This window comes from Lacerta agilis, chromosome 6 (assembly GCF_009819535.1).
Source record: "Lacerta agilis isolate rLacAgi1 chromosome 6, rLacAgi1.pri, whole genome shotgun sequence".
Lineage (NCBI taxonomy): Eukaryota > Metazoa > Chordata > Lepidosauria > Squamata > Lacertidae > Lacerta > Lacerta agilis.
This window is the reverse complement of record NC_046317.1, coordinates 11,673,915-11,689,571: the sequence shown is the minus strand read 5'-3', so window position 1 is coordinate 11,689,571 and position 15,657 is coordinate 11,673,915. Positions and strand designations below refer to the sequence as shown.

General features: G+C 43.1%; 1 protein-coding gene across 2 annotated transcripts in view; it reads left to right on the top strand.

Moving 5' to 3' along the window:
* The window catches only part of BRINP3 (BMP/retinoic acid inducible neural specific 3), a 255,239-nt gene that overhangs the window by 167,255 nt on the left and 72,327 nt on the right, over positions 1–15,657 (top strand). For both annotated transcript variants that reach the window (XM_033151388.1, XM_033151389.1), the window contains exons 5-6: positions 10,543–10,648; positions 15,239–15,475. In XM_033151388.1, the coding sequence (XP_033007279.1) occupies positions 10,543–10,648; positions 15,239–15,475 (343 nt within the window). The remainder of the gene's footprint in view (positions 1–10,542; positions 10,649–15,238; positions 15,476–15,657) is intronic.

Below are 15,657 nucleotides of genomic sequence, written 5' to 3'. Positions count from 1 at the left end.
GGATATATGGACTATCTAATTATATGTTTGGCTGGGTTTTTTTTGTTTTTTTTTTCCTCCCTTTTCCATTCCCCCCCCCCCTTAAGATAGAAATAATATGATTCAGATATGTCTATGTGGGAAGTTAAATTTTATTGAGTAATGTTGTACAGCAGCACTTGTAACACTTTGTTATTTTTCTTTTTTCTTTCTTTGTTAAACAAAATGAATTAATAAAAATTATTTTAAAAAAAAGAAAAAAGAAAAGAAAAAAAAAAGAAAAATAAAGGAAAGCAGCCGCCGGCCAAGTGAGCAAGCGGCTGCTTTCCTTTCCTTTTTTTCTTTTCAAGTGCTTTTTTCAGCGCTCGGCTAGGCGGAGCTGCACCGTACAGAGTGTACATGCACAGAATTCTACACATGCGCACTCCGTACTGGGTGTCGTACAGGCACCGCCCTGGGTCCCGGGGTGCGACAAAAAAATTGTCACCCCCCGGTACCCTCTGGGCTTGCTACGCCTCTGATGACACTACTGGAAGAGCAGTGAGTACCAGTGCAGACATGAAAAGAGACAGTCAGGGACTGGCTTGATGAAGAGGACCAGTGGGAGGCACCAGCCGGGGAACCCCCTAGGGATGCCTCAAAGGAGGAAGGCTCAGGGACACTGAGGACGGGTCAGAGGGTGATGGGAGGGGAGGTGCAGAATGCTTGGATGTTGAAGAAGGAACAGGCTTGAGCGAGAGAGAGAAGAACCAGAGGCAGAAAGCAGTGCAGACTCTGGACATGAAGCAGAGAAGGTGGGGCCAGAGGCTGTAGAAGCATCCATGGAGCTTGCCTTTCCTGTTGTAGTGAGCTCCCCTCCATGCTTGTCTCCCGGTTCATGAAGAGCTTTGTGTGTGACAGGACAAAGAGCACAGGTGGCCCTTCCTTTAAGGCTGCTTGGGAGGCATCCGGATGGGGAAGAGACTTAGGGGAAAGGAGGAGAGAAAGACCTTTAGTCCTGGCAACTGTTTCACGGGCGCCAGTCCTGTTTGTAGGCATTACTGCCTGGTATGCTCTTTTCTTGAATGAAGAGCTAACCTTTTTCTGTTTGTCTCTGCATCTTGAGTGCTGACCTGCATCTGAACCAGCCCTGACAGAGACTGAATACTGGAGGCTGCATGTAAAACAAGGATCAATTAATTATTCACTTTTGACACACCTTTGAGAATGAAAAAGGGGTATCATCACAAAATGAAAATGCTGCTTAGGTACTGACACCCTGGTTTTAAGCATATTTAAGTTGGAAGCAAGTCCCACCATATTCCACAGGGCTTACTTCCAAGTAAATTGGGGGTAAGGTTGGAAGCGCCATTATGCCGGATTTCATCTTGTCTATTTTTTCTGAATTTGTGAAATGCCCAACATTATGGCAATAGGTCTCTGTGTGGAGGGGAGGACCTCTCTGTGGCACTGCACATCTACGGTGCACTGTCAAAGATGGCGGGGGACTTTTTGCCTCCACCAGTGTTTCCCCAGATGCAAGCATTTGCATGGGAGAAATGGAAGTTAGATTTCAATAGGTTTTTGCCTGCTAGAACTGGTGACCTCAGAGATTGAGGTCTATGGCTCAAATGACAGCAAGTTTCCTTTGCCCCGTAGAATATAGAGGGAACCATCGCTCCATTTGCATTGTCCTTTCCTGGGTAGTTGTGGTTATTTTATTTTACTAGCACTGTGACCATTTTAATTATAACAAAATAAAATATAAAAAATTCCTTCCAGTAGCACCTTAGAGACCAACTAAGTTTGTTCTTGGTATGAGCTTTTGTGTGCATGCAGATACAGAATTCAGATACAGATACAGAATTCAGATACAGATACAGATACAGAATTCAGATACAGAATACAGAATACAGAATTCAGAATTCAGAATTCAGAATTCAGAATTCAGAATTCAGAATTCAGAATTCAGAATTCAGAATTCAGATACAGAATACAGATACAGAATACAGATACAGATTCAGAAGGTATCTGAAGAAGTGTGCATGCACACGAAAGCTCATACCAAGAACAAACTTAGTTGGTCTCTAAGGTGCTACTGGAAGGAATTTTTTATTTTATTTTGTTTATACTATGGCAAACCAACACAGCTACCTACCTGTAACTGGAACATTTTAATTATGTTTTACTATTTTTATCACTTATTTTCTCTAACAGTTTATTTTATTGCCTCCCTCTATTGAATCTGTCTAGTTTTGTTCTCTCATTCTATGTAGAATTCTGTCCTTTTCCCCTTCTTCCCACTCTCTTTCTCCTTCTCTCTCCCTCCCTCCCTCCCTCCCTCCAAGAGGTTATTCTGGTGCCACTGGTGTGACCCAGCCGAGGTAAGGTTACTACCCAGTTTTGTGTCAATGTGCCAGAATATGATGGAAGCAAACAACTGCAGATCAAGCATGAAATATTACATCTTATGACAGAAATAGGGCAGAGGAACACTGAGGGCATTAAAGTAAGTCTCCTAAGGCACAGCTGTCATTGAGCTTGTGAAAGGAGAAGAATAAGAAAGCTGATGGACTTCAAGATGTTTGCGAAGCTGCTAGTAACAGGAGGATCTGCAGAAATATGCAGACATACAATCTTTGCTGCACATTTAATGACTACCGTGGGGTGAGAAAGCGGCAAAACTAGAAAATAAAAAACCAATATCTCCAAGGGCAATATTGCCCGCTGATATCACAAAAATTCAGTCTTGCCACATGGCTGAGAGGCAATTACTTACTGCACATATAATCGGGTCATTATCACTGTGGTTCTGAGCCTTAACTTAGTGGAAACTGTCGGCATTTCCTCATTAATGCCCAACGTTAAGAGCTTTATTTCTGGGAATTGAAAACCCTGCTGCCCAAGACAACGTGTGCTGTGATAATCTTTGGAAACAGCTCACTTGGGACTCGCTTGCCTGCCTCACATCAGCCTGCTTTATGCTTCTTTTGTTATTGGCACTGAGGGGGTGCTATACAGGAGATAGGATATTAAGCAAGTTTGCTTTTGATTGTTTGGCAGGAAAAACGAGGCTTTGCATTATTATTATTTTTGCTGTGCCCTCGGCACCTTCTCCAATTCTGCTGTCTGGAATATCAGGACTGGGAGTGTAGGGGATCATGTTCCCTAGCTTCTTCCCAGTCTCAGGTCTACCCTGGCCAGCTTTGTGCTTTATTAAGCCCATGTCTCAATGCTGCATTAAACCTTGGGAGCCAGTGTGATGTAGTGGTTAAGAGCAGTAGACTCGTAATCTGGGGAACCGGGTTCGCGTCTCCGCTCCTCCACATGCAGCTGCTGGGTGACCTTGGGCTAGTCATACTTCTTTGAAGTCTCTCAGCCCCACTCACCTCACAGAGTGTTTGTTGTGGGGGAGGAAGGGAAAGGAGAATGTTGAGACTCCTTCGGGTAGTGATAAAGCGGGATATCAAATCCAAACTACTACTCCTCCTCCTCCTCCTCCTCCTCCTCCTCCTCCTCCTCCTCCTCCTCCTCTTCTTCTTCTTCTTCTTCTTCTTCTTCTTCTTCTTCTTCTTCTTCTTCTCCTTCTCCTCCTCCTCCTCCTCCCAGAATGCAGAGGGGCCATCTCATCCTCTGTGTTTGCTCCTTTCATAGGGATTCTTTTAACCTAGGTGTGCACTATTTTCAATCCTCATCAGCCATGTACAGAGCCCAAGAAAAGTTGCAGCTTAAGCACATGTGCCGTAGAGGATGAATGGGAAGGTAGATGAACTTTGTGCTGGCCAGAATATTCTCTTTCATGATCCCCACTGTGACGAAAGTGACTTTTGTAAGAGCAGAGACATGGCCATATTGGGGGGTACAGATGAACTCTGTTTCACACTGAATCAAACTATTGCATGGGAGCGGGGCATGGACTAACCTCATCTCACACTTTGGAAACCGCCCAGAGTGGCTGGGGAGATCCAGCCAGATGGGCGGGGTATAAATAAATTATTATTATTATTATTATTATTATTATTATTATTATTATTATTATTATTACTACTACTACTACTACTACTACTACTACTACTACTACTGTGTTTCCTGGCCATCCCCACCACCTTTGCAGCACACATGTGTAGGTAACTACTCCTATTAAAACTATTGCAGATGAATTAAACATTCATGTTCAAATGCAATCTACTCTGTATACCCAATGCTTGCACAAATTATAGGGAAGGACTCTTGTGTCTGTTTCCCATAAGCACCTGCCTAGCCCACCTGGAAACAAAGGGCTGTAGTCAACATTAGAGTAGACACATGGAAAGGAATAGATGTGACTAACTTAAATCCATTAATTTCTCTCTCTCTTTCTAATTTTTATTAATTTTTTTTTGTTTTACAATTTAAAGTACTCATTTTTACATCCTTAAAATGTGAAGAACTTCCCTTCTTCACTTTCCATGGTTCATTTTACATAACATAAATCCCTGCATATTTTACAGAAACTATACCATCCAGTATTCCCTTATTGCATCCATCAAAACTTATTCACACTGTTGAATTTATCTTAATGCTGCCAGGGTTTTCAGCTGTACACAGTTATTTCTCATATATTCAATAAATGTTTTCCAATCTTCTCTGAACGTATGTTCTTCTTGTTCACTTATTCTATATGTTAAGCCTGCAAGCTGTGCATATTCTCTCAACTTGAGTTGCCATTCTTCTTTAGTTGGGACCTCGCTAGTTTTCCATTTTGGGGCTAAGAAAACACAGGCCGCAATAGTAGCATACATAAATAACCTATTTTGACACCTGGCCATTTCAGTCTGAATTATCCTCAACAGAAAGGACTCTGGTTACAGATAGGTAGCCGTGTTGGTCTGCCATAGTCAAAACAAAATAAAAAATAAAAAAAAATCCTTCCAGTAGCACCTTAGAGACGAACTAAGTTTGTTCTTGGTATGAGCTTTCATGTGCATGCACACTTCTTCAGAAAGGACTCTGTTTTTTGGGGGAACGTACTTTAAAACAGTTTCCCCCCATTATGGATCATTTCCCAGTACTCTTTTACCCTTTTACAAGTCCACCACACATGAAAACAAGTTCCCTCAACCTCTTTGCATCTCCAGCACTTTTCTGATTCAGTCTTCAGATAAGACTGAATCAGTTAAGTCCACTAATTTCAATGAGTCTACTGTGAGTAGGATTAATGCGGGGGTTATTATTTTGTTTGCTGTTATGTTACGTATTTTTGTGTTTAAGTACAGTAAACCCCAAACTGCCCTGCGATTCTCTGATGGAGGGTGGTATTAATTAATAGCAGCAGCAAAAGTATGCAAGTTGAGACAGTTCTTACAAGAAATAGGGGGTTCTGATTAGCCCCCAGTCCCCCTGCATGCATGTGTGTACACTAATGGGTGTGGTGTCAGGGACTTGCTGGATCAGGAAGAGTGGTGGGAGCTGCCCGCCCAAGAGCCCCCCAGGGAGGCCACAGAAGACAGTGGTTTAGATCCCAGATCCTGGTGGTGGGATGCTGAAAAGGAGTCTGCAGGAGGGATAAGATGAGAGGTGCTAGAAGCAGGGGGGCTGAGCAATCAAGGGAGGGGTGTCAGGAGAGGAAGTGCCTTCCAGGACAGAGTTAGAGGCTGAGAGTCACAGTGTGGGCACATACCCAGTCCTGCTGGCTCTCTTCCCCATCTGACACCCCAGTCGAAGGGAGTCCTGTACGTTGCTGAGCAATGAGCCAGACAGGCCTAGAGAAGGAGCCCACCCCTTTGACGCAGCTCTGCTCGAGAGCGATCCAGAGAGAGAGGTTAGAGGAGGAAGGGTGGTTGTTGTTCAGTCGTTCAGTCGTGTCTGACTCTTCGTGACCCCATGGACCAGAGCATTCCAGGCACCCCTATCCTCCACTGCCTCCCGTAGTTTGGCCAAACTCATGCCAGGAAGGGTGGAGCTAGTGGTCAATTTCAGCAGCATCTCAGCTGGATTAATACAAACCAGAGGACTCTGCTGTGTTGTTATTTTCTGTTAATAAAAAGCTAATTGCATTCTGTGCCTCCCGCATGTGCCTTTTGTTCTGTGCTTGACCTGGCTCGTTGACAGTTCCTTGACATGCATAGAGCCTCTTCTCAGGATGTCAGAGAATTTCAGAGGAAAAGGAAATAGAAATTACTGTGCTTTGTGTGTTCGCTTACTGTCAGGAATGGAAATCGGTAAAGCAAATGTGATTGGCATTTGTTCACATCGTTGTGTTCAGGTTTGTTGGGTTTGTTTTTAAGTCCACAAATTACAATACATTATTTTTTTACATCATTTTTGAGGTTTCCTTTACAATGAAATGAATATAAATTGCACGAATAGTTGCATAGCTTACAGCAAATAGCAGACAGCAAGCCAAGTAAGGTAGTATTTGGCAGAAGCCGCACTGCAGTGCAACGGAAACAGTGCTGATTGTGACAAATAAGTCACAATGCAAATAGGTCACTGCCTTCTTACATCCCTTGTTGCTTTTCATGCTCACTGAATGCATGCAGAGCTGAGTGTGTAGTTCAGGGGTCAGCAAACGTTTTCAGCAGGGGGCTGGTCCACTGTCCCTCAGAGCACCGTGAGATCTGATGGCTGCTTACCTGTGTCTTGCGAGCGGTAGGGGCTGGTGGCAGCGGCGGAGGAACAATGAGCAGCGCACGAAAGGGCTCCGGAGAGGGGCTGCTTAAAATGGCAGCCGCTCAAGCGCAGCTGCTGCTGGCACCAACAAAGCCCAGCCCCCTTCCTCCTCTAGGCAGGGCGGGGAGAAGCCAGGAGGAGGGAGGGAGGAGGCGGCGCCACCATATGAGAGAAAGGGAAAGAACGTACACTATGGCCATCCACGCGGTGATTCCCGGACCATCCGTAGGCCAGATCCAGAAGGCATTTGGGCCTGATCCGGCCCTCGGCCCATAATTTGCCAACCCATGGTGTAGTTGATCACATGACCCTGTTCCACCCTTCTGTGCATGAGGGTGTGTTCATTTGGACCGGGACTGTCCCAAGATATTTTGCTGCCTGAGGCAAAGGACAAGAGACACACAATTCCATATACAAAAGAAGTTAAGATTGTCTGTTGAATCTGTCTTCAGCATCATGCACTAAACCTGAAAGCAACAGGGTAGCTTAGGAGATTGAAAACGGGCTGCATGACACAGCTCTTCACTGTCCCTCAACACCTGCTGCCTAAGGCAGCTACTAGACCCTCCCCAACAGTAGGGCCAGCCTGGATTTGAACACTTCTGTTGTATGTGTGGTCGTGTTTATACATTTTCCCCATTCACTCTCATTACAGCAAATTAAGCCAGAAATAAATAAAAAATACAAGCCAAAAAGTGGAGCAGATTAGTCATTAGTGTCATGAGTACAGACATGCTTTTGCAAATTCCCACTTATTGGTGGATTGTGCTGCAAAGCTGGTATGTAAGTGAGAGACTTTTTGGCCCTCATCACACACATATCACAAACATGCAACTTTTTAAACCCAAATACAGAGTCATCTTCCCTAATCGGGGACCTAATGAGTTAAGGGTAATCAGTACTTATATTCAGTTGCCTTGAATGGCCTATCTGAATGAAGGATGAATCTGAATATGCAAAAGCAGAGCATGTAATGATTAGGCTAATTACCACCCTTTCCTTATTTGGTTACCTGAGAAGTTTCAAGCTATAATGAGAATGAATGGGAAGAATAAACATGAGCACATAAATCCTCATTATGAAACAACATTGTGTGTTCATAGTGCGTTAAAGGTAGATGACTCTTGAAAAAGGGAGAAATCCTAAGGACTGGGTCAGAACAAAGATTGAGTTACTGTAGCAGTCTTTTTCCAGTAGTACCGTAGTCAGGCAAAGGCCTCTAGGAAGTTGCAAAGCTGGGGAACAAAAATAATGAGCACCTCTGTTTTTAGTGACAACTATTTGTCCAATCTCTGTTGGAAACTGAGCACCGTTTTAGACTCATCTTTGGTCTGATCCAACTAAGCTGTTCATATGGTTTTTCTTGCTGCGAGAGGTAGTTGTAAATTGGAATAGACCTACTTTGTCAAAGTAAGGTCCCTTTACCTTTACTTTAAGATGTTCAAGTAAAATCAGACATCATGTTTGGACATAATAAACTATGTTTTAATGGTACATGAATAAGTTTTCAATTTATAGAATCCTCCCCCACCCATCAGCCATGAACATTTTTTCTCATTGTCAACTATGGTTTGTTGTCATGTCTGAACTAGGATAGATTGTGGTTAGTTTTAATCATGGTTTGCCCAAGCAAGCCAACTTCAAACTGTGATTTCTAATCCTGGCTCATTCAAATAAACCATAATTAAAACTCACAACACTTACTGGTTTGGATATTATGACGAACTGTGGTTAGTTAAAAACTAAAGTAAGTACTTCAAATTTCACAGCCATGCTATAGGAGGCCGATGGGGGAGAAGCAGCTTTGTAGATATCATATTAAACTATGGTTTAGCATTATGTCCAAATCAGACCATTGACATTTGCCTTATAATTGCAGGAGGAAATCACTTCTGCTTAAGTGGCAGTATAGTATAACTATTGTCTAACATATATTGTCACAGAATTGGTTTATCTAGTGCAGTGTTTTTCAAAGTGTGTTCAGGAATGCCCGGCATTCTTCAAAAGCTTACTTGGGGTTCTGCAATGACAACTGAAAAGAAACACATGAAAGAAATGAATTACTCTTCCCCCTCCCTGCTGTGCTCAGAATTCTTTGCAACATGTTGTGGTTCCAGGGCAAATTTCTGGGCATTCCTCAGTATGCAAATTGAGATAGTGCCCTGAAGGTAGAATGCTTGAAAAACCATCTATCGCAAGCACCTGTTTGTAGTGCCAATTTTGCCATGCTTCTTCTAAGTAGTTTTTTTGTTTGTTCGTTTTGCATTTTGGAACGTCTAGGACAATCAAAAAGAAAAATATGCAGGGAGGTGAGGTTGGACACTAGACACTAGTTTTCCTTCCTATATTCGACTCTATCTGGGAAGAATGAAATTCCTTTCTTTTTAGGTGGACATTGCATCTCAGGAAAACTCCCTCTGCCTCATTGCATATATTACAGGGTCTCCTGCTTAGGTTGTCAATAAACATTCAAGATAAATTCAAGCTGGAATTCTTAAGACCGGTTTTCACAGCATGGAAGTTTGCAGAAACAAATGTGTGGGCTATATGATCAGAATTTGTTTGCATTTGGCAGTGATTTCACCAGACATTTAATTGTACAAAGTGCTTTATAATGCTTAACTTGCACAATCTGAAATATTGATTTGGTGTTGAACCTTGCGTGAGGGTGTTCTTTGGTTTCTGCAAAGACTCTCAAAAGCAATAAATGAAAACATTTTGTACCTGAAACTTGAATTTCATGCCTGAAACCTAAATATTGCAAGAATCATTCTGTATTACTTAAGCTACTGTCCATGCACACAAGCACACATGGCTGAAGCTCTATTACTGGTTTCAAGATAATAAATGATATAATAAAGACAGTTCTCAAAATTTAAACTGTGGGTCTTACAGTCACAGATTTACCAGGGGATGTGAATTCTGTTTTGAAATACACAAACATTCATTTTGTAGCTTTGTCAAGGGGAAAAGTCATACAGGAAACAGGTTTTCACATTTACCAAACTCTTAGCCTTTGTGGAACTGGAGGATTTCACCCAACCCAAATATTCAGTGAAGTGACTTTGCCTGCGAGTAGTATGAAAAAATTGGAACACAACTGTGGATTTAATTTTATTATTGTTCAATATACTGAGCCAGTGTGGTGTAGTGATTTCAGAGTGTTAATCTTGGACTGGGAGACCAGGGTTCAAATCCCCACTGAAACCTTCTAAGTGACCTAGGCCAAATACCGGTTGCATCCACATCATTCATTTAAAGCACATTTTTACTACTTTAACCATTATGGCTCCCCCTAAAGATTCCTGGAAATTGTAGCTGTTCCTTACAGGGACTGAACCTGCAATTTTTGTGTTATCAGCGCCACACTCTAACCAACTGAGCTATCCAAGAAATGTTGGCTTAGATATAGTCTGCCCCAAGTCCTCCTAGTCCTCCTCTCTTAGCCCATTGCTTCCTTTACCCACCAATTGGAACTAATAATATGTTTTCATACTGTATTAACCAAGTTGAAAATTCTCAGAAGGGTAGTTGAGTAGTTTCATGAGGCCATTCTTTCAACCAGACTGTTGAATTCTACACCCTAACCCCCAGAAAATGTGTAATGAAATTATCCCCCGTTGCACCACCCCTGAATATCATGGGGAGGGGGGGTAAGTTTTCACACTGCCCTCCAAGAATTTAATTCCCAAGATTTTGCTAAAATTGCAATTTAATTTCACCTCTATAAAATACGGCGATCTGATACGGCAAATAAGGCTGCTGTCTGTGAAACGGGCTGCTCAAAAGAAACATCTGTACAGGTAAAAATGTCACACCGCTTGTATATATGAAAATGAATTCTATTGCTGCACTGTGCCAGGTGTTTTTGAAAGGAAACTTAGCTTGTTCTGTATAACACAGCAAATGGTTTTCCATTCCCTTACTCACTAGGTAACAGAAACCCGGACTGGTCCTCTTGGCTGCAGTAACTATGACAACCTAGATTCTGTCAGTTCTGTTCTGGTACAGAGTCCGGAAAATAAGATTCAGTTGCAAGGTACGTGGGTTGTTAATTTCTTGTAGGAAGATGTTTATAGGGATATTTGTCATTTTCTGAAAACTTCTACCTGAACAGTACATTCCATTGATCTTAAGCTAGTGAGTGGAGTGTGAGTATGTGTTTATGTGTGTGTTTTGCCACATTGGAAAGGCCAGGCCTGTGAAATTTGTGGAATTGCATGGGTTAGAGCGGGTGTAGATCAGGTTTGGGGTTCCCAAGGGCCACATTCCTCTACCGGCAACCTTTTGAGGGCCACATGCTGGTGGTGGGCAGGACCAAGAGAAAAAGTGGAAGGGCAACTGATATATCCCCCCCTTTGAACAGTGGGGTAGTTTCCTTGCCCCCACTTAAAGGTATAATCAGAGTATATAATCCTAGACTTAGGATAGCTCAGTTGGCTAGAGCATGGTGCTGATATTGCCAAGGTTGCAGGTTCGATCCCCATATGGGACAGCTGCAAATGTCTGCATTGCAAGGGGGTGGACCAGATGATCCCCAGGGTCCCTTTCAACTCTACAGTTCTATGATTCTGTTACCAGTGGCAATTGCTGGCAAGTCAACCACTTAATGGTGAGCTAAATGATTTTGTGTTCGCCTGTAGGTGATGCAGATACTCATCCTTGTGCTACCAGTTGTAGGACTTCATCAAGCTAAAATACCCATGTAATCTCAAGCAAGGGGAAACAGACACAAATGAAGCTAAAACACTTATAGCAGGGGTCCCCAAACTTACCTGGCCTTGGGCCGGTTCCTCTGGCGCCGATTGCACAGTGGGCCGGAGGGGCAGGGGAGCGCACGCCCATACGCGCACTTGTTTTTCCAGCGTGGCGCGGCACTGGAAGTAGCTTGTGTGTATGCACAAGTGTCATTTCTGATGTACTTCTGGTGCGGTGCAGCACCGGAAATAGTTTGTGTGTAAGAGCTAGGGGCTCCGCAGACACTGAAGTGCACCAGAAACGACGCTTTGCTCATGCGCAAAAGCTATTTCCGGTGCTGCGCCACGCCAGAATTGCGCTGCGCTGACCCGGAGATGGGCAGCCATGCCGCACCGCACCAGTAAGAGTGGGCGGCGGGGGGCGGCGGGGGCCAGATAATTGGCTCGTGCGGGCCGGATCCGACCCACGGACCTTAGTTTGGGGACCCCTGACTTATAGGGTCACTGGAAGAAAATAGCAATGGGAAATGTTTACCTTCTCTTTTTCAGTACGTTCTTCCCTGGTTGGTGGTTACAGCTACAGAGATGATTTTTAAAACTCGGAGAATTTGTGCCAGGCTTATTGAAATTCTTTTAGCTTCCCACAAAATTTCACATCTGCTTGGGCTCCTTCTGTGAAAGCTTTTGATGGTGTAAGACTTTCTCCTGAAAGCAGCCGCTGCAACCATCATCCAAATGGAGCTGTTCCTGCTACTGAAACCTTTGCTGGTTTGGAATGTGGGCTGCCTGAAAATGACACTTTTTGGCTCTTGGGACAGGCGGAGAGAATTATCTTCCCACTGAATTGACGTATAAGCTCAACATCCACCCCCCCCTTCCACTTCTCATATAATAGGACAGCCTATCTTGAAAATCACATTGTACGCCTGATATTTTGGGGCATATAACAGTTTGATAGATGATCCTGTCATTTTCATTGGGGCTCATATCTCCACTGTGTTTATGGAAATTATTTGCTGCTCTCCCTGCGCTCGACATAATATTTGTCAGTAAAATGCTTAGGAAATTGGTTGTTACATCAATCACAGACCTGTTTTGATACATGCCGTTGGATTCCTACAGAAAAATCGCGGCACACAGAACTGCCTTTTAAAACCATTTCATAGTCAATGTTGCCTTGATGAGTAAAGGATAACACACAGTCCCAAATTTACTATGCTCTCCCCCCCCAAAAAAAAATTACATTTACATATATATGTAGATGGCAAGTGAAGTTTAGAGAGAGTGAGTGAAGCACAGCCTCAGCCGTGGTTTCGTTATGAACAGGAGCCATGTGGTTTTCAGACTTTTTGAAATATTTCCATTACGTGTCTTGTGAAGACTTTCCTGACCCATAAGGTCAGACTTTTCCCCCCCCAAATTCCTGATTTTACCTCTTCCAGATTATATAACATTGTTTTCTTCTTTTTGGTATACTCTTGTATTGTTAGTTTTTATGTTATTTTTGTTACACGATTTTGTTGTTACATTACGTTTTTGTGTTATTTTGTGCATATCTCTTAGGGATTTAATATTAAGCAGCTTTGAAGTGCTAAGTAAATAAACAAATGAAATAACAGTATTCTCTCTGGCTTGCTGGCCTTCCACATCTAGGGGTTGTTGGTTTCTTGTGTGTGACCCTCCCTCTTGTATTTTGAAGTGGTTACCATTCCAGGAGGACAACACCATATACTTCGAATATCATAAGGAGACCCAGAGAAAAGGGGTTGCATTCACAACGGAAAATACATATAGGTTGTTGGGGTGTCATTGCCTTCCTCCTCCACCCTAAGCCCCATTAACACTACAACCTAGTTGAAGAGGGAAACAACAGATATAACTGAATGGAACTAAAGCAACTTAAAGGCCAACTACTTGAATGGAACTGGCTCAAAGAATTTGGCTCCCATTCATTTGTAAACACCTGCATTATATTAGAAAGGATGCGGGTGGCGCTGTGGGTTAAACCACTGAGCCTAGGGCTTGCTGATCAAAAGGTTGGCGGTTCGAATCCCCGCGACGGGGTGAGCTCCCGTTGCTCGGTCCCTGCTCCTGCCCACCTAGCAGTTCGAAAGCACGTCAAAGTGCAAGTAGATAAATAGGTACCGCTCCGGCGGGAAGGTAAATGGCGTTTCCGTGCGTTGCTCTGGTTCACCAGAAGCGGCTTTGTCATGCTGGCCACATTACCCGGAAGCTGTACGCTGGCTCCCTCGGCCACTAACGCGAGATGAGCGCCGCAACCCTAGAGTTGAACACGACTGGACCTAATGGTCAGGGTTCCCTTTACCTTTACCTTTTAGATGTGATGAGCTGGAAGGATGATACCTGCTAATATGGACCATATCCTTGATTGGATTGATTTCCTCCCTATTTAATTTGCATTGCTTCCTGTGCATTGCTTGCTTTCAGCCCTGCCCCCAATATCGCACCCCCTTCCTTTGATAATTTTGCCCTGTGTTCAGCAATGTCTGCAAAGTGATTCTGAGCTGTGAATTCCTGCTCAAACGCAAGGGCTCTTGAGTGATTGGGATTCCCATTTGTGCAGGTTTTCTGTTTTGCACAAAGCCCTTAGGTGCAAGCGGGAGTGTATGCTTTGGAGTTCTGATACATACAACTGTGTGGAACACATGGTTTCGAAGAAAGGGGGTGGAATGGCTGGAAGTATGAACATAGCATTCACTGGCTCCCCATTTAACATGGCATTGCCCCATACGTGAGTAATGTGGGCATAGGGCTATAGTTGTTAGATCAATAATACCAAAGTGGGTACAGTTCAGGTTACTGAGACCTGAAATATGACTCTTTCATTGATTTAAATTAAGACAACCTGGCATTCCCCGTCTTGGCAGACAAGGTTTGTTGATTTCAAAAGCATCTCTTTGAAAAGGAGAATAAAAGCATATTGAATGTTAGATACATGGGCAACAGTGCACTGCTCTTAAACATTTCTTGCATATTAATAAAGCTACTTTTATTAAGATTTCATTGGCCCACCTGCCTGGTCACCTGTGGCAGTTCAGAATCACCTCCATACAGCCAATTTCCCCCTCCCCATCAGGTTATCCATATGCATATAAGCTAAACAAGCTATAGCTTAGGGCCCCACTCCCTTGGGGGCCCCAACTTTTTTAAAAAAAGGAAAACAAAACTGGATGTACATTTCCAAAACATAAGATAAAAAACAAATAAAAAAAACCTACACACAGCAACAGTGTTTTGTGTTGGGTAGGCTCCTATGATGTAAGTAATGGGGCCCTGCCTGCTAGCCTGCTCCCTAAAATATTACTGGTTTGCTCATTTCTATATACAGTGGTACCTTGGTTCTCAAACTTAATCCGTTCCGGAAGCCTGTTCCAAAAGCAAAGCGTTCCAAAACAAGCAGCACTTTCCTATAGAAGGTAATGCAAAATAAATTCATCAATTCCAGACTTTTAAAAACAACCCCTAAAACAGCAATTTCTTCTTAATTGTATTTCCCAATTAATATACTTCTTCTTAATTGTATTTCAGTTCAACAATTACTTTGATAAATTACATATTTTGTTATGTGCAAATGGCTTTAGATACCTATTAGGTCCATAAATTACCACATAACATATATTCAACACAAAAAACAGTGACAATTTGTTGCTGACAAAGGAAAGCTGGACATATAAAGGGCCCCATTACCTTCAGTAGCTTAGGGCCTCATCAAACCTACATCTGGCCCTGTCCGTATGTCACAAATGATTATTCAGCATGCATAATAACTTTTGTAGATACTTTTGAAAGACTGCTTTATATGCATATTGATTAGAGAAAGGATGTCGTCAATAGCTTTGAGGAAGCCATCCCATTTAGTAAGATGGATTCTGTCTTCTTCTTCCTCCTCCTCCTCCTCCTCCTCCCTCAAGGTCTTCAGCTGATCCTTCCCGACTACTTGCAGGAGCGGTTTGTGCAGGCAGCTCTGAGCTATATTGCTTGCAACTCAGAAGGGGAATTTATCTGCAAGGACAACGACTGTTGGTGTCAGTGTGGGCCCAAATTCCCAGAATGCAACTGTCCATATATGGATATTCAAGCTATGGAAGAGAACCTGCTTCGCATCAGCGAGACCTGGAATACTTACAATAGCGAGTTCGAAGACTCAGGTGTGGAACATTTAAAATATTTCAACTGTGTCAATGAATATCCTGTGGTTTCATGAGAATACTTTTGTTGGCCATATTAGTAGCTATCGCACATCTGCAAATTCCCAGTCATGTCAATGAATTTTGGGCCATAATGGTGCACAGAGTGGATTATACTCACTGGCAGTCAGATGTGGTAACAC